The sequence below is a fragment of the Eretmochelys imbricata genome, chromosome 6 (assembly GCF_965152235.1).
Source record: "Eretmochelys imbricata isolate rEreImb1 chromosome 6, rEreImb1.hap1, whole genome shotgun sequence".
Classification (NCBI taxonomy): domain Eukaryota; kingdom Metazoa; phylum Chordata; order Testudines; family Cheloniidae; genus Eretmochelys; species Eretmochelys imbricata.
This window is the reverse complement of record NC_135577.1, coordinates 26,931,326-26,955,632: the sequence shown is the minus strand read 5'-3', so window position 1 is coordinate 26,955,632 and position 24,307 is coordinate 26,931,326. Positions and strand designations below refer to the sequence as shown.

Below are 24,307 nucleotides of genomic sequence, written 5' to 3'. Positions count from 1 at the left end.
TCCCTCACGTACACACAGAGAAAGCACTACTCCCACGATACACAGAAAACAGTGGACGGAGTTACGTAAGGCCTTGATTCTACAATGATCTCCATGCAGGTGCACCCACATGGAGCCTCTATGGGTAAACAAACATATATGGTAATGGTAAACCACAGAAGCCATTCAAAAGCTAGGACATTGACACATAGCTGTGGGCTTTATAGTAGTTTAGGATAACTCAAGCACTGTCAAGAGATGTTTGTAGAAGATTATAATTTAGAGATACTCCCTCATACAGGACAGTATTATGAACATAGAAATTGGGAGATGTGCTCTGAAGGCAGGGGTTGGGAACACCATCTGACTGCATGCAGCAACTCACTACAGAAGCTCCCCAGTTTGTTTTATTCCTTACTCATTCAATGGTTTGTTATTTAATGAACCCCAAGATTATTACATGCATGACAGATCTATTTTCAATACTGGATAGACTGTTCAAGTGTAATCTATGTTTATCCCATGAGAAACAGTGATTTATCTGCACTGAACCATACTGAAAGGCAAATGCAATTTACCAGGAAATCAAATACAGAGAACATCTACAATTTAAAAGCATAAAGATCTCAAAAATGACAGTACACTATTTGTATATTAAAATACAATAAGAAGACAGAGATCCTGTTATTTCTGCCAAAACAGATAAAACAAAACATACCGAAAGCAGAACTGAGAAGCCTCCCAGTAAAGAATGAATGGGAAGAGATCTTAGGCCACAATATAGATATTGAGCATTAGCATGTTGAATGCTTTGGCACCGAAACAAATCTCGATTTACGCACACTGAATAAAACAAAACCAAAACAAGGCACTAAAAATATTGGCAAAAAACCCAAAGGAAGAAACTAAGTAGTACGCTAACTACTACCTTTAGGTTAGTAAACTTTTCTATTTGTTATGGGAAAGAATACACATCTGAAATTATTTGATACAGATTCTAGACACACTAGGCCAATCATCATAGATTTGAAGTCCATGGAGCTATACTGATTTATACCAGCTGAGGAAGTGGCTCATTATTAATCAGAATATTGGAGCAAGACATATCTAAGGTACATCTAGACTAGCCTTTTTCAACCCTGGGGGTCTGGAGGCAACATCTAAGACAGAGGTGGGCAAACTGCGGCCCGCAGGCTGGACTGTTCTGCCTGGCCCTTAAGCTCCCCACCCCCACAGACTCAACTCACCGTGCCGCCAGCGCTCTGGGTGGTGGGGCTGCGAGCTCCTGCCGGGCAGCATGGCTGCAAGAGCCGCCGGCCTGCCCCAGTGCTCTAGACTGTGCGGTTGCATGGCTGGCTCTGGCCAGACGGCATGGCGGCCAGTCCTGGTGCTGAGCGGCATGGTAAGGGGATGGGGAGGTTGGATAGGGGGCAGAGGGTCCTGGGGGCCTGTCGGGGTAGGGGGGTGGGGTTCCAGGAGGGGGTGGTCAGGGGACAAGGAGCAGCAGGGGTTGGTATGGAGGGTCAGGTAGGGAAGGCTGTGCTCCCCAAACAGCTTGGGCCCTGCCCCATCCGTTTGGGGAGCACAGCCTTCCCTACCTGACCCTCCATACCATTTCGGAACCCCAATGTGGCACTCAGGCCAAAAAAAAAAAGTTTTCCCACCCCTGGTCTAAGGGGTCCATGAAAGGTGACAATGAAAATAAAGTTTCAGATCCCAGAAAAGGCATTCCCTTTTGCTGATCAAAAGTATGTGAATACCCCTACCTACAGGCCAAAACCCGGAAGTGTTGTCATTAGAAGCCCACAGTTTAGCACTCTCTCTCACGCTACGTCAAATACCGTGCCAAGCATGTGAAACATTTATCGTTAAATTCTGTTCAGCCAGTTTTCAACCCAAGACTTCTATGGTAGGGGTCCGTGGACCACTGGCGGAATTTCCAAAGGGGTCCACCTCTGCATTCAACATTTTTTAGAGAACCACCAATAAAAAAAAAAAAAAAGTTGAAAACCATTTATTTAGACCAGTGGTGAGCAACCTGCTGGATGCCACTTCCAGCAGCTCCCATTGGCCAGGAACGGCGAACCACGGCCACTGGGAGCTGCGGGCGGCCGTGCTTGCGGACGGTCAATGCAAACAAATGGTCTTGCGGCTCTCCAACGGATTACTCTAACGGGCCACATGTTGCCCACCACTGATTTAGACTAATGAGTAGCTGTGTCAACCCTGCCGTCTAACCTGAGCTGCCCTTTACACTGCTTTACTGTTGTTGCCTCCACTCCTGGACGGCTCACAAACAGCCTCCAGCACTTAAATTGCTCCCAGCTGTATCTGTGTGCACTTGTAACCTGCCAGTCACACTTAAGTGTTTACGAGCCTGAATTACACTGCAGGGAGACACTAGCACACTCCCACTCCCAGACTTTGCCCAAAACGTACATCTCATACTTCCCAACCCTCTCCTGGACAATACAAGCTCATATAAAGTCAGATAAAGTCTGTCATTAGAAGCACAAATCTTGTTATCTCAAATGGAGTTTCCCCAAACACACTGCTTTAGATAAAACAATAAAACAAGATTTTAAGTGAATATAGGTAAAAAGGCATAAAAACCAAAAATGGTTATAAGAAAAATGCATCCGATGAAGTGAGCTGTAGCTCACGAAAGTTTATGCTCAAATAAATTGGTTAGTCTTTAAGGTGCCACAAGTACTCCTTTTCTTTTTGCGAATACAGACTAACACGGCTGCTACTCTGAAAGAAAAATAAAGTGCCTAACTTAACACACTATATTAAATTCAAAGCAAAGTTTCTCTCACCACATGTTCTCAGTCTTACTGGCCAAACTCCTTAGGCTAGGACCCCTTCTGTGTAATGGCTGCTTCCTCTGTTCTTTCTTGTGCAGTGAATCGATGGACAGAAGGAGGAGGAGGAGTACATGGGCGTGACTAGCCCTTCTTTTCATACAGTCCTTTTGAGAAGTATTTCCAGCTGGGAGCATGGTGACAGGCAGACTGTGTGGACGGGAAGCCCATGCTGTCTCTTTGCTAAAAGGTAGATTGTCTGCCCATGCCCCTTTTCCTGCTCAGTGGCTACTCACTGGCCGGCAATGGCCCATTGATCTTGTTTACACCTGGCTGAGGTGTCAGCTTGCCTTTTGTCTCTGAGGATCTGCTTTGGTCACTCCCCGGACTTGGGGCATGTTTTAGGCTACGTCTACACTGTGCACCTTCCAGCAGCACAGCTGTGCCACTATAGCCAGACTGCTGTAAGGCAAGCGGTGTAGCTGCTCTTTGTCAGCAAGAGAGAGCTCTCCTGCAGACAAAATAAAACCACCACCATCACCGAGGGGCGGTAGCTTTGTTGGCAGGAGAGCGTCTCCTACCGACAAAGCGCTGTGCATGCCGGTGCTTTTCATCAGTAAAACTTTTGTCAGGGAGGTGGGTTTTTTTTTCCCCCACACCCTTGACTGACAAAAGGTTTTACTGACGAAAGTGCAGGATAGACACAGCCTACATAACACCCTGCAATTAAATTTTATAACTTTACATACAACACAGCCACACATTTTACCAGGACAATAACGATCGAACTGAGTTTTCAAATGATACCGCACAAAGCATATCTTGTACACTATTGATTATTACGACACAGGGTGCCAGGGGTGAATATAGGGGAACAGTCCGTCACAAAAACCCAACACAATATAGCCAGAAAGGAACAGATATGGCTTGATCTTTGGACTATGCCGCATTTGCCAAGAGAATCCAGCCACTGCCCCTGGATCAACACACTATTCCCGGCAACTGCTGCAGGCTGAGCTGCAGAAAGCCAACCTTCAACAATTCATGCAGCATTTCAGCTGAGCTGCACCCAGAGTGGAAAGCAGAGGGAATGCATAGGGTTTTAAAATTGAAGGACAAAGCCAAGAGTCCTAGCTACTATTGTTGGTTCTGCCACAGACTTGTTTGGAGGACATAGGCAAATGCTTTACACCATACTGCCTTGCTGTGCCACACTTTATCCACATGTAAATGGGAATGGATAATTCTTACCTGCCTCACAAGGGAGTTTGGAGGCTTATACCATGTTTGTATAGGGATTTGAGAGCTTCTGCAGAAAGGTGCTAAATAAATATTAGCATACATCACATAGACTAAAGGAACTCCATAATTTGTTCTCAGATACTTATGGTGAAGCATCATGATTTTTTTTTGGGGGGGGGGGGGGGGGGAGAGGGGAGGTGCAGTGAGAGAATGCGTGTTTTTCATACTTGCCTATTTGTGTTTAGATCATTACTGTCCTAGACTGCGAGATTGATCTGTTTTGTACAGTCTCCTTTTCTAAGTAGCTCTCTTAATGCTTACTCCATGTTGGGTATTGTGTGCATCCTTCCAGAGCAAAAAACAGTGAATGGATCCCTATTCTTGTTCTTCCGAACTGCTACATCAAGTTCTTCCCCCTGCCCCCACCGTAGATGCTGTTGAAAGGGAAGGAAGTCACTCTCAGCTGAGCAGTTTGAAATTTTAAACGACAGCAGACATGCACAGGGCTGGCCACTCCCAGATTTAAAAAAAAAAAAACAAATGTGGGATAGGCCTATAAATATCTCCTGGGTAAAGGAATCTGGCAATGGAAATGAAAGGACAATGCTCTGAGAGAGATGTACCAGACAGGAAATGCCAGGAAACCATAACAGTGTCTGAATGACAGGTTTCAGAGTAGTAGCCGTGTTTGTTTTTGCTGATACAGACTATGGAGGAGCCCTTGTGGCAAGACTAACACATTTATTTGAGCATAAGCTTCCGTGGGCTAAAACCCACTTCATCAGATGCATGGAGTGAAAAACACAGTAAGGGGGGGGGGGGGGTGTGTGTGTGTGTGTGTGTGTGTGTGTGTGTGTGTGTATCACAGCACATGAAAAGATGGGAGTTGCCTTACCAAGTTGGGGGTCAGTGCTAACGAGGCCATTCAATTAAGGTGGAAGTGGCCTATTCTCAACAGTTGTCAAGAAGGGGTGACTATCAAGAGAGGGAAAATTTACTTTTGTAGTGCTAACAAGGCCAATGCAACCAAGGTGGCCTCGTTAGCACTACAAAAGTAATTTCCTGTCTCTTGATAGTCACCCCTTCCTGACAACTGTTGAGAACAGGCCACTTCCACCTTAATTGAATTGGCCTAATTAGCACTGACCCCCCACTTAGTGAGGCAACTCCCATCTTTTCATGTGCTGTGATTGTATGTGTGTGTATATTTATACATACATAACATTACAGAGAGAGAGACACACAGACCTTACTGTGTTTTTTCACTCCATGCATCTAATGAAGTGGGTTTTAGCCCACAAAAGCTTATGCCCAAATAAATGTGTTAGTCTAAGGTGCCACAAGGACTCCTCGTTGTTTTTAGCATCTGAATGGACATTAGTGAACATTTTCATGGAGGAAAAGTATTTTATGCCAACAAAGTTCACTTGTTAGATCAAGATAAGCTAAAGCCTCTCTCAAATAGAAGTTCTCCCAGGTCTGTATCACTCTGACAGGTTTGAAATTAGACTAAACAAGTTCACAAGGTTCCGTCCCAAGTGCTCATGGACCGCTCCCACAGCCATCACTCCCATGGCCTCAGAGGTCTCCCTTCAGTCTGTCCCTGTTTTTCACCCAACTATGATTTAGGTCCACTTTGTTATAATGGGAAAGGCTAACCTCCTCAATAGTCCATCAGGAGTCATGCAAGGCTTTGAGAACCATCAGGAAATTATACTTAAAATAAGAGTCCTTTAGATGAACAAAGAAATCGGGATATTGATTGGCTGGTGAAGACACCGTGCTATATAGATTCATAGATATTTAGGTCAGAAGGGACCATTATGATCATCTAGTCTGACCTCCTGCACAACGCAGGCCACAGAATTTCATCCACCACTCCTGCAAAAAACCTCACACCTATATCTGTGCTATTGAAGTCCTCAAAACTTAGTTTAAAGATTTCAAGGAGCAGAGAATCCTCCAGCAAGTGACCCGTGCCCCATGCTACAGAGGAAGGCGAAAAACCTCCAGGGCCTCTTCCAATCTGCCCTGGAGGAAAATTCCTTCCCAACCCCAAATATGGCGATCAGCTAAACCCTGAGCATAGGGGCAAGATTCATCAGCCAGATACTACAGAATAATGATTCTTCTTCAGGAGTAGAGCTGAGTATCTGAAAACACTTGTCAGGATAGAAATAAATTTTCTTAAAAGGGCGTGTGGATATTTCCCATCTGCTTTTTACGAACTAGACTGCCTTTGCACAGATATTTTAGAACATTCAGGGGACAGGAAAAGCCTTACAGTTATGCAAGTGAACATGTATTCAAATACAAGTACTTGTGCAGGTGTGCAGCCACATGAGTATTTGCATGGCCATCCTGAAAGCTCTTTTCAGATTTCAGAGTCATCCCTTCAGAGAGCAGAAATAAGGAAGTTTAGGTGAGACCAAAGGCCACATATGTAGCGCATTGCAAATACTTAATGCAGTATTTGCAGTGAATAGCTTACAAGGACACGTAGGATTAAATGTCTGCAGACACTATTAGTGAAGAAAAAAAGAGAATGAATATTTTCGGGGGGGGGGGGGGGAATCAGTCTATTCACAAACAGAAAATTGGGCTAAACTTAGCAAATATATGGCATGCTTTTAGAGCTGGGTGAGCTGTTTTCATTAGCACCACATTCCAGGGCTGATGGCTGCTATCTGAGCATCAGGAGGATCTGTCAGGATGACAACAAGAGGGACAGGTCAGGAGTTTTAGGTGGAACCCGTACTCACCAAGCACACAATATTTAACTAGTTTGGAAAACAGTTTAAAAGGAAAACTAGTATAATATGGAGGGATATTCAACCTCATACTTCAGAGTTTGGCTTAAACCCCAACTATTAAAAACCAGGATAAGACTGAACCTGGGGGGAGAGGAGGAGGAGGAAGGGAGGAGATTATCCCACATCTGCCTATTGCAAAAAACTCTTACACCTTCCTCTGATGCATCTGCTGCTGGCCACTCTTTTGAGACAGGACCTGGACTAGATGGACCTTGGATCTGACCCAATATGGCAATTTCTGTGGAAGTCCCCTATTCTCCCATGCATTCAAATAGGAGTTGCACTCCCTAGGTCTCACACCTGCTTTGCAGAATTGCTCTGCTGGGAAGTATCAATATAATTAAGACCTATCACTGAGACATAAAGAGCCACACCAGACATATAGTGAAAACAGTGATCAGTATTCCCAAAGACTGCTTTAAAATTTCATTTAACTGTATTTATTTAACTAGGGTCAGATAATTGCGGTTACTTTTAAACACACACAAAATACTTGGCACTTATATAGCACCTTTCACCACAGGATCAAGTCTCTTTACAAAATAATACACCAAATCTTAACACTGAGGAAGATAAGTGTTTCAGAAAGATAATTTTAGGCACGAAGGTCACATGACTTCCTTTGACTCACAATGATTCAGTGCCAGAGGCAGAAACAGAGATCCATTCTCCTCTTCCAGCCGCTAAATGACATTCCCTACTTGTGACCACGTTCACTAGAGATAAGCCCCAGAAACTGAATTCAGAGCTGGATACAAACACCAAACTTCAGGGGTACCTGGAACTGGGTTTTGGTTTCAGCTGTTTATACGGACCATCTGCTATGGGAATTTCCCTCCCCCGCCCTCCCCTCAAAAATGAGCATTAAATGACTGCTCGTTCTAATACATAGGCCAGTATGAATGTACAATTATTCAAATATCCACACCTACAGCTACTGGCATCTGATCACACCAAATCTTTTTTATTACCTGGCAGGTGTCTGCCGGGCACTGTGGAATTTCTCAGGGAGAATGACACACACACACCCTCTGAAAATCCTGTAAAGCTGCCTTCAATACTGCAATTTAATTTAAACCAAACTGTTTCCAACAGGTGCATGCACAACACCGCAACCTGAGCAGATTTCGAGCTGTTTTGCATTATCTACAGAGCCATTTCAAAAAGGCACACAGACGCAGACCACATTAAAGCAATTTTAACCTTGTTTCCATAACATGGTGTAGAAGTAGAAATATAGTGCTTGTCTGCACTACGCAGCTTTTAGCAACATGTCTGTGTCGCTACAGCCGTGCCACTAAAAGTCGGGCAGTGTAGCTGCTGTTTGTTGGCTCTCCTGCCGACAAGGCGCTGCTCACACTGGCAGTTGTTGAGGCAAAACTTTTGTCTTTGTTAACACCTCTGAAAGGCAAAAGTTTTGTCATGCAATTGCCAGTATAGACATAACCATAGGCAGTTACATTTTCTACCTTCCTGTGTCACGCCAAACCACAAAGCCCTCTTAACCGTAACGGATGCCACCACGACAAGAATAGAAACACACAGGGCTCGCTAATGAACCCAACTGAGTATTAAATATAGGCCCTCTGCACTAATATCACAGAGCATCTTAGAGCATGTTTCTACTGTATATTCCTTGGGGCAAAGGATTATGAAAAAAAGGATTAAAAAAACCCTAAACGGTTAAGAGACAACTCATTAATCTGAGGGGTAGTCATACATCTAAATCTCCTAGACTGCTTTGAAAGAAAAAAACCCCAAAACTCTCAGCATGTGCCTTTTGCACTCATTCAGAAACTACTCCCACTGAAGCCTCGGGGAACAATACCGACCATTATGTCTGTAGAGAGACAAGGAGGGTGAGGTAATATCTTTAATTGGACCAATTTCTGCTTGTGAGAGAGAAGCTGCCGAACTTACATGGAGCTCTTCTTCAGGTCAAGATATTACCTCACCCTCCTTCTCTCTCTAATATTCTGGGACCAACTTTGCTACACCACCACTATATGCCATCAGTACACAAATAAAATAGTATTCCTCTGCCTTTTAAGCCAGCTCTTCTTCTGCTTTACTCGACTGCCATGGTTCATGTCTCGTTTGAAAGGAAGGGCATGAGGGTAGATAGGCAGCTTGTTATGGGAGGCTTACTTCACTTCGTTTGTTTTAAACTTGATCCTTTCCATGCCAGGTGGTTTCTCATTTTACTCCGAGTCTCCTAAAACAGGAATAAATAAGGAACCTAAGCCACGTCTGGAGGGGAAATGACCAAAGGAAGGAGGAAAGTCCAGAAGCATCCAAGGAAACGAAATACAGAACAAACAAACAAAAAATCCCCTAACCTATTAGAGACAAGAATCTAAAGTGCTACTAACCCAAGACAGAGAAGCGATCTTTCATATAATACATTCACCATGCTTTCCCCTACCTCTAACCATACCATATTTACCCACCACAGGCAAGAGAAAATAGCTATCTGCTGTGTGGAAAATGGAATTAAAAGGGAACTCTGTTATGCCTTCTAATTAGACACTTCCCTAGTAATGCAGTCAGTGCGGGCTCTAGATCTGGAAGGCTGCCATAGGCTGCATTAGACACCAAGTTGGTTGATCCTTTTCAGAGCAAGTCAATTTCTTCTTCTTTATGTTTAATTATATTTTAAACGAAGCTATCTGGCTTCCTGTAGTCTCTCCAGGGTCACTTCTTGGTGTGGGCCAATCCAGTTCTGGATGAAGGCAGCACAGCTCCAAACACTGGACTGAACTCTGCTTTCAATTCAGCTCAGTTAGCACAGAAGCTGAAATCTGATTGTCTGCTCAAGATTCAAGAAATGAGGTTGTGAGGGGGAAGGAGGAGAGGGAGTAAATCACAATTCAATGAAGTGCATAGCCAAAACAAGCCATGACTGAACTGTCATTTAAAAAAAAAACAAAAAAACCCAGAACTAAAACTGCCATATCTACAAGTAAAACTGAAAGCTCAGTTCAGTAAACCGGATGCCGGTAACTCCCAATCTTTCGATATGAGGAGGAGGAGTTGTTTTTCTTTCAAAGCGCCTATTGGAATTAGCATTACCAACTGTGTACTTTCACATTTCAGAGACAGGTTTTCAGAAGAGCTCAGAACATCAGCAGCTGAGCTCCTCTGCAGACCTGGCCATTAGCGTCAGAGAAGCACGTGCAGAGTGCTTTGGAAACTCCTGCCCCAACTCCAAGTGCTGAGCATTTGGCAGTCTGGCCCTTAATGACCTAATAAGGCACAATCTAATCGTAGCCAATATCAGTCTCTTTTGATGCCCAGACACGTCTTTGCACTTCTGGAATACCTGTCTTCAGAGGATCTCAAAGCACTTTATGACTTTCCTGTAGTGAAATGGAGGCAGAGGTCAGGCAACTTCCCAAGGTTACACAGCAAGTCCGTAGCAAAGCTAAGAACAGATCCCTGAACTCCCAATTCCAAGTCCTGTGCTTCAACATTTAGGCAATTCATTCAAGTTTCTGGCCTTGGTTTCATCTGCAGCTGCAACAATGAAAGTCAATCCAATTGAGGAGACCACCACTGAGAAAGGATTTCTGTCTCAATTCAGCCCTTACAAGAGCAGATGCAATTCTATCAACTTCAGTGACACTAGCCTCGCTGCAGATTTAAGGAGCACTTACCATGTTGCCAGAAAAACCAGCACATGCAAGCATGAGCTGGTGAGAGCGCCCATATCTCACACCAAGAGTTTAAAGGGTTTGAGTTATTTCTTTTTAAGAAAAGGAGCTGCAGATTCTAAAATCCTTTCTGAAGCACAGTGAACTGAATATGCTGACACTTATCCCTTCCAAAACATGTATCCCCATAAGAAACCCCATGTATGATACCTACAAACTATAAATGTTTTCAGTGTTGTTGTAGCCATGCTGGTCCCAGGATATGAAACACACAAGGTGGAGCAGATGTGTTAACTCCTTATGCTTAACAATCTTGCAAGAAACCATTCAAAATGGACAATTAACATCTCTGCAGTTATAGGACAAAGGAGAGTTAGTGGATTGTTGTAATGAGACACACAACTAGTGTCTCTACTGAGTCCATGATTTTTGGTGTGTAGCAGAATCGTGAATTTAAACTCCTCTTTTGAAGGTGTTGGTCATGTTTCCTTTGAGGATGAGGACTGAAAGGTCAAATATAGAATGGTCACTTTGTGACAAATGTTCACCTACACAGCTAGACCAACTTCTGTTGGTCCAAAAAGAGAGAACCTCACGTACCTTTTACAAACTATAAATGGTATATAGCCATTTGACTGTGTGTACATGGCATACACAATGCATATATAAACTAGGACTATAATTTATAGTGCCCATCCATCATAATTAGGAAGACTAACACTATGCCAAACCTGTTAGCCTACCCTACCGGATAACTAGCTGGTCTGGCATCTTCTACATGAGGTCTTGAGCTAAGGGACCTAAAATAAGAAAAAGGACAGGGAAGAGGAGACTTTTTGGTATGACACTCTCCGGTAAGTTGGCAGAAAAGGAAGGTCTCTCCATCCATTTCCTCAGCATAGCTGCCTTATGAGACTCCAACATGTACTGGTGGCTGGGGGGTCAAGAAGGTTGTCATTTATTTACACTGCAGCGGAACAAACATTAAAGGGGGGGGGGGGAGAGAGATAACACAGTTTTTCCCCTTGTTTGGTGAATTAAGTTAAAGCTTAAACTGCTTCCTTCCTTCTTCTGAAGCCTCAGAACAAGCTTCTCTTTAACATGCAATGACAGTGCAGAGTTCTGCCAAACTTCTTGCTCTCCCTCACACTTTTGTGCCAACAACTCCTGACCTGGATTCAGGGCAGATATGCAAGTGAGTCTAGGGCGCTAGGGAAGGGCAAGAACCGAGCAGCTCTGCATACTAACAAGCTAGTCTGGTGTCAGCCCTGGTGCCTCCCACAGCTTAACAAATCCTAAAAACTACAGTATATATTGACCTAGATTTTCAAGGGTTCCACACCCCCGACTAGAGCTGGATTTTCAAGAGAACACAGCATATTGGTACGGAGCACTTCTGACAATCTGGCCCCAACTGTAGGTTCTAAAAAGTAATTTGAAAAATCTAGCCCTGTGTTCACTGAGAATGGACACCCTCAAGGGGTTAGTGACTTAGACTGAGTGGCAGAACTTCAGATACAAATGTAAAGACACCTTATGTTAAGATACTGCTAGCTACCTCCTGCCTAGGCTCAAATTTCAACTGGTAATTAAAGATATCCCTCTAATCCCATATCAAGCCTGAGTGTTCCAATAAAACACAGCTATGAAAGCTGCAAGATACCCTTAAGGGGGAGTGACTAAAGGTATGTCTATACAGGAAATTAAAAAAAAATTATATATCAAAAATCCACACACCCACGGCAGTGCATCTCGGTGCCTCAGTCAGTAACCCGGGCCATGGGTTAAAAATAACCAGGTAGATGTTTAGGCTCCAGCTGGAGCCCAGGCTCTGTGACCCTCCCCAGGTCTCAGAGCCCGGGCTCCAGCTGGAGCCCAGGCTCTGTAACCCTCCCCAGGTCTCAGAGCCCAGCCCAAGCCTGAACATCTACATGGCTGTTTTTAGCCCCGCAAGCCTGTGTCAATTGACAAGGGCTAGGAGACTTGCTCCCACTGCGGTTTTTTCCTGGCTGAGTAGAGACACCCTAAAAGGCCTCCCAGCTTTGAAGCCTCTAAGCAAGCATCATCTGGGATGAAACTGCTTGATAACAAGGTTCATTAGTGGAGTCCAACATGGCTGATGGGCTAATCCTAGCCACAACTGGCTAGCTGTGGAAAGATGCCCGCCAAAACCTTCAGAATGATGGGTAGGAGTAGTACTCAAATCTTAGGCCTGAGCTGGAACAGGGGTGGCAGAGATGGATGGATGCCCAGCAGTCCCAAAAGTAGTCTATCATCTGCACTGGGTTAGAAACAGCTCATATGGTGAAGCTTCTGCCACCTATGAGGCTCCCATGCTGTTGCGGTCATCATTCCACTAAAGAATTACTAGGGACCCTTTGAACCCTTCATGCCACTCCTCAAATCAGCCAGAAGAATCACTGTTGCGGACACTTGTGCAGATCAGTTTGCTCTGCCCCTTTACACACAAGAGTGTTCTCTTCATGGCTGAGATTCCAGCTCTGAGACTAGACATCCCATAGTTCGGACAGAGATCACTGCCCTCATGATCACCTTTGATAGTCTGAACATTCTGTTATTCATGGAACAAACAGGATGGCTTACTATTCCTTCTCTTAAGCAGTCTTCCTCCTTTCTAGTCACTGCCTATGTTTTCAGGACTGTAGTTTCCTCAAGAAGTCAGTGGTGTCTCGAAGATAGGTAGGAGTGCTGGTAGCACAGGACTGAGGGGAGCGTCTACATAACCAGATAATCCTGCTGTCAGGGTGCCAATGCCTGAGATGATGGGGCATCTAGGGTTCCCAGGTTTATGGATCTTGGGTAACAGATAGAATACCCCTGGTCGGGGCTCTAGGAGTGTGTCTGTGCAGATTTGTTCCTGTGCTTCTTCAGAGAGTTTCTTGAGCAGATGGTGTAGTTTCTTTTGATAACCCTCAGTGGGATCAGAGGGTAATGGCCTGTAGAATGTGGTGTCAGAGAGTTGCCTAACAGCCTCTCATTCATATTCCAACCTATTCATGATGACGACAGCACCTCCTTTGTCAGCCTTTTTGATTAGGATATCAGAGTTGTTTCTGAGGCTGCGGATGGCGTTGTTGCACGGCTGAGGTTATGGGGCAAATGATGCTGTTTTTCCACAATTTCAGCCCGTGCACGTCGGTGGAAGCACCCTCTGTAGAAGTCCAGTCTGTTGTTTCAACCTTCAGGAGGAGTCCACGCAGAATCCTTCTTTTTGTAGTGTTGGTAGGAACGTTTCTGTGGGTTAGTGAGCTGTTCAGCGGTGTTTTGGAAATATTCCCTGAATCGGAAACGTTGAAAGTAGGATTCTAGATCACCGCAGAACTGTATCATGTTCGTGGGGGTGGTGGGGCAGGAGAGGCCCCGAGATAGCCCAGCAGAAGAGTCTGTCCTAAGAGTATAGCTGGATAGATTAACAATATTGTTGGGTGAAAAAAGAAAAGGAGTACTTGTGGCACCTTAGAGACTAACCAATTTATTTGAGCATGAGCTTTCGTGAGCTACAGCTCACTTCATCAGATGCATACCGTGGAAAAATTGTTGTGGCCCCTTGTGGCATGTAGGAGTTTAGCCCACTTCCACCTTAATTGAACTGGCTCATTAGCACTGACCCCCCACTTGGGAAGGCAACTCCCATCTTTTCATATGCTGTGTATTTATACCTCCCTACTGTATGTTCCACTCCATGCATCTTATGAAGTGGGTTTTAGCCCACGAAAGCTTATGCCCAAATAAATTTGTTAGTCGCTAAGGTGCCACAAGGACTCCTCGTTGTTTTTGCAGATAGGAAAACAGTCATTTCCTACCAGGGAGACAGGGGTGGATGTGAACAGGCAGGCTTGCTCTGCAACTGCGTGTGTATAGTTCCCATATATCCTTCCTGCTAGATCCTAGTGTCGCCACAAAGAACCACTCCCCCCACTCAAAAAAAAAAAAAAAAAAAAGTCAGGAAACTAGGACAAAAAGGAAAGAGAGCTCCTGGATGAACTAGATAACTGGGAAGGAGCAAAGAGAAGGAAAGTGCAGTGACCCCGAAGTAAGGAGGTTAGATGGAGATGCTACCGTTTTCTAACATCTGCTTGTTATTTTGAGGGAGGAGTTGGTAATGAGAATGTGAGAAATATTGTGTGGCGCTCATTCTTTAAACATGAATTTACACCAGGGATGAACCTGGCCTACTGTCCTCAGTTCTGGTCATGTTTTTCATAGGGAGATATCATCAGACTGGAGAAGGGGCAGTGCAGCAAGGGTGGTTGCAGTTGAACTTATTCTAAACTGGAATCAAGAACACCCCAAGGTGACCAGACAGGAGTACTGAATACGTGGGGGTGGATAGCAGAGGGCAGGCACACGGTCCAGCAGCTGGAGCAGCCCCGAGTCTGGAGTTCCACTCCCAGATTGATGACCGACTCCCTGGATGCCCTTGGGTATCACTTTACCTGTCTGTAAAATGGCACTAATACTTTACATGGCCAATGCTGGTGTTGTGAGGTTTAAGCAATCCATGCTTGTAAATGCTTGAGATCTCTTGAGGAAAGGCGCTAGAGAAGCTCACTGCATTGCAAAATGAGATCACGTCTACACTACAGGCGTCTGCTGGTGTCGTTGTCAGTCAGCGGCGTGATCCCTGACAGACATAGCTATGCCAGCAGAAGCCCCTACTACAGATGCAGTTACACCAGCAAAACTGTGCTTCTACCGGTATAGTGTTTTGTTCGGGTAGTGCGGGTGTGTGGAATAAGCGATACTGATAAAAGTAGAGCTTTTCCACTCTAGCTGCATGTACTTTAGGAGTGCTCTGGCGGTGTAGCTATACCAGCCAAGCACTCCTAGCGTAGACATGGCCTGAGTTAAAAGTGCTGCCGGCTCAGTGAGGTGAGGAGAATTAGAGCCCAGGAAAGAAAATAGGAAATTCTGAGGAACCGGAATCAGCTACTGGTTGAAGCTATTGGTATTTCCTGTTTATATCACCAGCAAATCAGTACACAACACATTCTTAGATAATCATCTGTCACTAGCTGGGGTGGGATGGGGGTTCATTCATGTAAACAGATTCTCTGCCGTCAGTGCGTTCATGACCAAGGAGGACTGAGTGTTGCAAAAATATTCCCTTCATCAGACTTCACCCTCACTGAACTCCTCCTTCACTGTCACCAGCACTGCTCTTTCTAGCAGTCAGCAGGGACCCGGGACCATGACCTAGAATTCCAAGGAAATGGAAAGGAGTTCAAGGCCCTGAGCGTGGGAGGCTTCCTGCTACCCCATCTAAAACCACCTCTCTGAAATGGTGCTACTCTGGTGTCTGATTAGTGTAAATACATGTTGTCAACTCAGTTTAAAAGTAGGGTGAAGACTGATATAGCCTTCGGGCGTTCTCAACTGCCAGCAAAATATTAACTGTAACCAAAGCAGGGCAGGGAAGTGGTGTTCAGCTACTACTCTGGTCTCTAAAAAAGCTGCAAGAACCACATATCATCCGAGACAGGCCTGGCCAACCCAACACCAAAGCATCACTGTCTGCCCCTAAAATGTCCAGCAAGATAACTAGCCACACCAGCTCCATCTCAGGGAGGAAAAGGCATGAGAAATAAGCAGCCAAACAGAACAAAGGGCACTGCCTTTCACGCACAAACCCCAGTCACCCTGGGGGGACTCATAACTGGGACAAACAGGCTGACCTTATTACACACACAGGGGAAAGCTAGCCTACACAACCTATTGTTAAATTAATACAGCTATACAGCTGATTAACTATTCATGGCAGGCAGCTGCTAGAAGACCTTCTTACTACATACAGGATTTGATTTGCTTCTTAAATAGTATGGAAGCTTTTTCTTTTTTCAGGGGTAGGGATAGCTCAGTGGTTTGAGCATTGGCCTGTTACACCTAGGGTTGTGAGTTCAATCCTTGAGGGGGCCATTTACGGTTCTGGGGCAGAAATTGGGGGTTGGTCCTGCTTTGAGCAGGGGGTTGGACTAGATGATCTCCTGAGGTCCCTTCCAACCCTGATATTCTATGATTCTATGAAGCAACAGTGCTCAAATTGTACAGTCAGGAAGTCCGAGCTCCACAGAACCAAAAAAAATCAAAACCAAATCTCCTCTAAAATCCAGAGCTGTAGAAACTAAGGCAAAGACTTTTCTGAGATTCAGGGTGTGGTCCTTGCAAAATTCTCCAAGCAGGGAGGGAGTATGAGATGATGGGAGGAGTGTGAAAAACCATGCACATCGCCTATCTTTTAAATGTCCTCATTTGTCTATGACATCTACTAAGCAAGTATGTTTTAACTCCCCCTTCCTCCCCATGTACATTCTTTCTCCAAGCAATCAGCTCATCTTTCTTAACCTAACAGCAACACTGAGTTTTCAATTCATATCCCAAGGCTGGGAAACCTAACATTTCCCCCCAAACTCCGCCCAGATTCCCCACTTGTAAAACAGGAGAAGCAGGAGCACTAGACAAAATAATAAATAAAGTGAATAATTTTTTTTTAAAAAAAAATCCAGTTTTACATGTCTCCTCATTTTTAACTATTTTTGTTTTTCGGCCATAGGTGCTGCTGCAATCCTTTTCTTGAAGTGGGGTCTATCATATATAGGGTTTACAGTTTGATTCAGCGACTCTCAGCACTCCCACTATACAAATTGTTTCAGCACCCTTGTTTTCAGAGCCAACTTCGCTGCACATATTAGAAAATTTGGCATCAAAACAAATTTCAAAGATAAAAACGTATGTTTACTGAAGAGTTATTTTTTTATTTTTAAGAAAGAAGGGGGGGGGGGGAGAGAATACATCACACTCTAATTTCCAGCGTCTAACCACAGGATTTACATGTTTTAGTAATTCTCTAGTTCCCACCTGCTAGAACCCCAGAAAACACTTTCACCGCCTGCAGATGCCTTTACAGCTGACCACCTCAGCTATTATATAACTACGCACCAGCATTTGTACCCACAGGCGTACTCGCTCAACCCCGCAGACAGACAGACAGAGCTCCTCACTCCGCGCCTCCCAAGCATTTTTCAATTCGGTTTACAGGTGGTTTATCAACTTTGGCGAGCGTCTGTACATTTTAACCCGGGATCAACGCAATCCTTCAGAATTTAAAGAACCACGTCAGATTTATGGGGCTGCTTTTCTTTTTTAATTAAAAAAAAATTTAAAGACCTGGGGGGGGGGTAAGAACAGCTCGCAGCCTGGGCTTGCGGATCAGCCCACTGCTCAGGCCCTTAAGCTCTTTCAATGCAACAACCATTTTACGCTGGGCTCAGCCTCCCCCATCTTCCAAACCGAACGTCCTTCCCGTCCCTCACAGCTGTTCAGAGGAGGGGGCTTTGCTCCTCTCGTGCAGGGAGGAAGCCAAGTCTCCGCTCCCCGCTGCATTGTTTTGGGTCGGAATCCCTCTGCAGCCAGGGGGAGGAAAAGCGAACACAGCCGCCCCGCGTTGTGTGATACACACATCCGTGCCCGAGACCTGGGGGGGGGGAGAAATGGAAAAAAAGCGCAACTCACCCAAAAGACAAAATTAAAGACAAAAAGCAGGTATTTGATGCACTTGGTGCAGCCTTCCACGCCCATTGCTGCGGATTTCTGTGGGCAGAGCTGCCTGCGAGGGGTGGCCTGTTAAATCAGCGCGTGTGAACAAGGAGCCGCAGCTATTGCGGAGGGTAGCCTCTATGTTTTCCTTTGGGATTTCCGCTGACTGGTGAGGTGCTAGGCGGCTTCTCTTCGTTATCTCCTCCCCCATTCAATTACAGACACCCACCCCCTAGCTCTGTCGCTAAGCCACGATCCTCCCACTCAGCCGCAGCCGGTCATTTTTACAGAGGAGGCTACCGCCTCCTGGGGGCAGGCGGCCCCAACGTCCCACTGCCTTTTATACCATTTCTGAACGATCCCAGAAACAGGCATCAATCATACCGGGCACAGCTGTTCTCAACGTTCTCAAGCGACTGGGCGACTATTAACGGATGAGACTGATGTAAGTAAGTAGCTCTTACTTAAAAGTCTCTATGTCCAGATTCACAAACCACAAGTGACTACTGAAAAAAATATAAGGAGTACTTGTGGCACCTTAGAGACTAACCAATTTATTTGAGCATGAGCTTTCGTGAGCTATAGCTCACTTCATCGGATGCACGAAAGCTTATGCTCAGATGAATCGGTTAGTCTCTAAGGTGCCACAAGTACTCCTTTTCTTTTTGCGAATACAGACTAACATGGCTGTTACTCTGAAACCTGAAAAAAATATATTGCTCTTTTAAAGGCTCAAGTGTACATGGCCATGGAATTCAACAGCGGAGCAGCTACCGTGCCTGGGGATTCTTCTGGGGGCCTACTGGAAGTTCGAGGGCTGCACCGAATTTTGGGTAAGAGGGTTGGATTTCAGCTTACATGCGGCAGTTTTAAATTTGGAAAAACCGATTTCCCCATCCCTCATCTAATCTGTATAATTTGTATTAGGCCCTGATGCTGAAAACACTTAATATTCATGCTAAACTATACTGTCTGAAATAATCCCATTGAAAGCAATGGGAGTAAAGTTAAGCACTTGCATAAACCTTTGCAGGATTCTGGGCCTTAATGCATCCAAGGAAGAGATCCAGTTCAGCTGTGTTTGAACTGCAAACACACTTGATCTGAATTACAATTATATTTGACCTTTCAGCACATGAAATTCAGAAAAAAAAAAGATAAAAACAGACAACATACATATTTTTAAATTTAATAAAATTTTGTCCGAAACCAAGTTCTGCTGACTTGCTCATCCCTAATAAAATGTATTTCTTGCTCTGGTGCTGATCCTACCACTCTTACTCATGTTGAGGAGTACCGTACTCTGCAAACAGGTTTGTGAATTCCATTGGGCCTGTGTAGGGAGAATAGTAATTCTCAAAGTGAAGGTGACAGAATAATTATTTATTAAAGGGGCACCTACAGGTGCCAACCAAGATCAAGGTCCCAGTGTTCTAGGCACTTTACATACACATAGTAAGGGAGATCCAGATCCTCAAAAGTATTTGGACACGTACCTCCCACTGATTCCTAGGCGAGAGAGTCTTTGCTCCAAAGAGCTTACAGTTTATTTAGACAAGATGTAGAAAGGCAATATTATCCCTCTTTTCAGATGGGGAACTGAGGCACAGAGAGATCAAGTGACTATCCTCCTCTCACACACAGATTCTGTCGCAAAGCCAGGAATTGAACTCACACACCTCTGATCCTAGTCCAGTTCTTTAACTGCAACAACATTCTTCATCTGGTCTTCTGATACTGGCTTTATTGGAATTAAGTATTGCCTTATGAACATTTCAGACACTGTATTCTGGAACTGCAATGTAGAGCCTTCCACAGGTTTAGCCTGATATCGGTTTGGTTCACTGTGAATGCATCGAGAATGTCCATACTCTTATACAGGAGCTTTTTTCCAGCAGTTAGGCAGCAAGTGACAGAAGCTTCATTTTTCTATCTTTGCTGTACTTTTCTTTCCCCATCTTGTGCCTGTTCATCTTGTCTTGTCCTTTGGGAAATGGGATTGGACTCTAACAACAGCTCCAGCCCATCTCTGTTAACTTCTCTTCCCTAAAAAAAAGGACAGTTATCATACACCTACAGTTTCAAGGCCTTTGGATGCCCCTATACCTGCATCTCACAAAGTAGCATTATTTACACCATCCTAATACATCATGATGTAGCCCTATTTACCCCCACCTGCACTCCTGAGACCTTTGTGGATTCTACTTCCCCATGCACGTGGTTCACAGCCTTTGGATCTTAGTGTGGATTCTTGTCACCCACCTGTTCAGCTGCTATGAGGCCTTTCATAGTATAGTTCATTCACCTTAGCACTGGATGAAAGACTATAGTGCTATTTACCCCAGACCATACTTTTAAGATCTTTGTGTGTATTTTCCCCCTCATCCAGCATGGGACTGAGGTGGCACTGTTTACACTGGTCCACAGCTTCCAGACCCAACTGACTCAACTATGGATTTCACAAATGAAATCTGAATGTACTTAACAAAGATGGTCAGTGGAATCAACTGTTGTCATGGACTAACAGTGATCGGTTGCTATGTGACTGCCAAAACCCAGCCAGGTTGGGGGACAAAACATAAAGGACAAACCCAGATAATTATAGAAGTGGGAGAAATTTATCTTGTGAGGACCTTCAGTTCCAATGACTTTTTCCCCTCCATTACACTGAAGATGAGGCACTGGTATAATGGGGTGATGAATATTTTCTCTCTGCAGTATTATGAGAAAAACTATTCTCTCCCTGGCTTAGTAATAACCGAACATCCTGTTGTGTGCTCTGGCTAATCAGAACCTGGCCTATTCTTAGAAGTGTGATTTAATGTATATCTATAAGCTAAAAGAAAAGGAGTACTTGTGGCACCTTAGAGACTAACAAATTTATTTGAGCATAAGCTTTTGTGAGCTACAGCTCACTTCATCGGATGCATTCAGTGGAAAATACTGTGGAGAGATTTATATACATAGAGAACATGAAACAATGGGTGTTACCATACACACTGTAACAAGAGTGATCAGGTAAGGTGAGCCATTACCAGCAGGAGAGCGGGGGGGAGGAGGGAGAAAACTTTTGTAGTGATAGTCAAGGTGGGCCATTTCCAGCAGTTGACAAGAACGTCTGAGGAACAGTGGGGAGCGGGGGGAGGGGGATAAACATGGGGAAATAGTTTTACTTTGTGTAATGACCCTTCCACTCCCAGTCTCTATTCAAACCTAAGTTAATTGTATCCAGTTTGCAAATTAATTCCAATTCAGCAGTCTCTCGTTGGAGTCTGTTTTTGAAGTTTTTTTGTTGAAGTATTGCCACTTTTAGGTCTGTAATCAAGTGACCAGAGAGATTGAAGTGTTCTCCAACTGGTTTTTGAATGTTATAATTCTTGACGTCTGATTTGTGTCCATTTATTCTTTTACGTAGAGACTGTCCAGTTTGACCAATGTACATGGCAGAGGGGCATTGCTGGCACATGATGGCATATATCACATTGGTAGATGTGCAGGTGAACGAGCCTCTGATATTGTGGCTGATGTGATTAAGCCCTATGATGGTGTCCCCTGCATACATATGCGGACAGAGTTGGCAACGGGCTTTGTTGCAAGGATAGGTTCCTGGGTTAGTGGTTCTGGTGCGTGGTTGCTGGTGAGTATTTGCTTCAGGTTGGGGGGCTGTCTGTAAGCAAGGACTGGCCTGTCTCCCAAGATCTATGAGAGTGATGGGTCATCCTTCAGGATAGGTTGTAGATCCTTGATGATGCGTTGGAGAGTTTTAGTTGGGGGCTGAAGGTGATGGCTAGTGGCGTTCTGTTATTTTCTTTGTTGGGCCTGTCCTGTAGTAAGTGACTTCTGGGTACTCTTCTGGCTCTGTCAATCTGTTTCTTCACTTCAGCAGGTGGGTATTGTAGTTGTAAGAATGCTTGATAGAGATCTTGTAGGTGTTTGTCTCTGTCTGAGGGGTTGGAGCAAATGCGGTTTATCTATTCAGGGGACACCATCATTGGGCCTAATCACGAAAGCTTATGCTCAAATAAATTTGTTAGTCTCTACGGTGCCACAAGTACTCCTTTTCTTTTTGCGAATACAGACTAACATGGCTGCTACTCTGAAATCTATAAGCTAGTTTCTGATTAGGGGAAATAGTTAGTCCTAAAACTTAACTGATAAAATATAAACTTTCTTGTGGTTTGACATGAATTGCCTTTGGCAGAAAGCGAAAGGAGTTACTTTGGCACACATCAGATTCTTTCAACATTTTTTCATAGCTTATGTGATCAGTTGCAAACTTTAAGTTTCAGCCAATGTTGAGAACTGGCTTAAAACAAAGTTCTTAATAATAGAGTAATTTAACTTCATGCGAAGATTATTTCTTTTAATTAAGTTACTTTCTGGAATTATAGCTGTTGTCTTTCAGACAGTTTTACTTCCACAGTAAAAAAACTGGACTTTGTAAGAGGTTCAATAGGTGGGGAAAAAGCTGTAATGGTCAGGGTTAAGAAAATTGGGGAGATGAAAGAACCACTTGTTGACCTGTGAAACACTGATTCTTGTAACATCAGTGCTGTCCAGATTTATCAGTGAACACCTTTGTGTAATGGCATGGATAATATCTAGCAAAATTCATTTCTATGTGGGAAAATTGAACAGTTAATTTAGGCATAATGAACTGTAATATGATTTGCTTTATTATTAACACAGTGTGTAAACACTGAATAGAGTCTTTGTACTGATGCATTTTTGATACATTTGTGTTTTTAATGGGGTGACCCAAATGTTCTTTGTGCCCAGGGCCCCAGTAAATCTTAATCTGCCTCTAGCCAGAATGTACAGAATAAAAGCCTGATACAGATGACAAAAATGGTTTCCCAGAATTACATTTAGTTTGTGATGTGTTGTATTAATGAGTTATGTCAGGGAACTTGCTGTACAGTACATGGCGGCTCCCACCTATGTGCAAGCATCTAATCCCATCAGATGTGATTTAAAGTCTCTTTTGCAGCTTTGTGGATTCACTGCAAAATACTTTGGAATTAATAAGTAAAATGAATGTATACAAATTTACTCTGGCAATTTGTGTCACATGCTATTATTCACCCTATGTACATAAAAATGGCCATACTGGGTCAAACCAAAGGTCCATCTAGCCCAGTATCCTGTCTTCTGACAATGGCCAATGCCAGGTGCTTCAGAGGGAATGAACAGAACAGGTAATGATCAAGTGATCCATCCCCTGTTGCCTATTCCCAGCTTCTGGCAAACAGAGACTAGGGACACCATCCCTGTCTATCCTGGCTAATAGCCATTGATGGACCTATCCTCCATGAATTGATCTAATTTTTTTTTTAATCCAGTTATAGTGTTAGCCTTCTCAGCATCCCCTGGCAATGAGTTCCCCAGGTAAACTGTGCATTATGTGAAGAAATACTTCCTTTTGTTTGTTTTAAACCTGCTGCGCATTAATATCATTTGGTGACCCCCAGTTCTTGTGTTATGAGAAGGAGTAAATAACACTTCCTTAATTACTTTCTCCACACCAGTCATGATTTTATAGACCTCTATCATATCTCCCCTTAGTCATCTCTTTTCCAAGCTGAAAAGTCCCAGTCTTATTAAACTCTCCTCACATGGAAGCTGTTCCATACCCCTAATCATTTTTAAATTGGTTAGTCTCTAAGGTGCCACAAGTCCTTCTTTTCTTTTTGCAGATACAGACTAACACGGCTGCTACTCTGAAACCTAATAATTTTTGTTGCCCTTTTCTGAACCTTTTTTCAATTCCAATAATTCCTTCTGTAGGAAGATAAGGGACTGTCATTTCTGATTAGTTTGGTTCAAGAGTTCAGCTTGGGTTCTCTTTTCTGAAATAACAACTACTAAACTAAGTTCTTTGGAACAGGCAGATGTAGCAAGGATGTCAGAAACCTCTTTGAGACATATGTGTGCCACTAATTACAGTCCAAATTTACCGCTTCTTTCCTCAACATGCAGGCTATAGAACATGGGTAGGGAAACTATGGCCTGGGAGCTGCATCCAGCCCTCCAGACGTTTTAATCTGGCCCTTGAGCTCCCGCTGGGGAGCAGGGTCTGGGGCTTGCTTCGCTCCCGCTCCAGCCGAGGAGCAGGGTCGGAGGCTTGCCCTGCTCTGTGTGGCTCCTGGAAGCAGCGGCGTGTCCTCGCTCTGGCTCCTACGCGTACGGGTAGCCATGGGACTCCACACGCTACCTCCACCCCAAGTGCCGCCCCTGCAGCTCCCATTGGCCAGAGCCAATG

General features: G+C 44.2%; 2 protein-coding genes across 3 annotated transcripts in view; both read right to left on the bottom strand.

Annotated features, from left to right (window-relative positions):
* The window catches only part of CD81 (CD81 molecule), a 78,669-nt gene extending 60,412 nt beyond the window's left edge, over window positions 1-18,257 (bottom strand). The window contains exon 1 of the mRNA XM_077818275.1: window positions 18,022-18,257. Coding sequence (XP_077674401.1) covers window positions 18,022-18,087 — 66 coding nt within the window. The 5' untranslated portion in view covers window positions 18,088-18,257. The remainder of the gene's footprint in view (window positions 1-18,021) is intronic.
* Window positions 18,258-19,278: 1,021 nt separating this feature from the next.
* Window positions 19,279-24,307, bottom strand: part of TSPAN32 (tetraspanin 32) — a 72,740-nt gene continuing 67,711 nt past the window's right edge. For both annotated transcript variants that reach the window (XM_077818270.1, XM_077818272.1), the window contains one exon: window positions 19,279-20,091. In XM_077818270.1, the coding sequence (XP_077674396.1) occupies window positions 19,975-20,091 (117 nt within the window). In that variant the 3' untranslated portion in view covers window positions 19,279-19,974. The remainder of the gene's footprint in view (window positions 20,092-24,307) is intronic.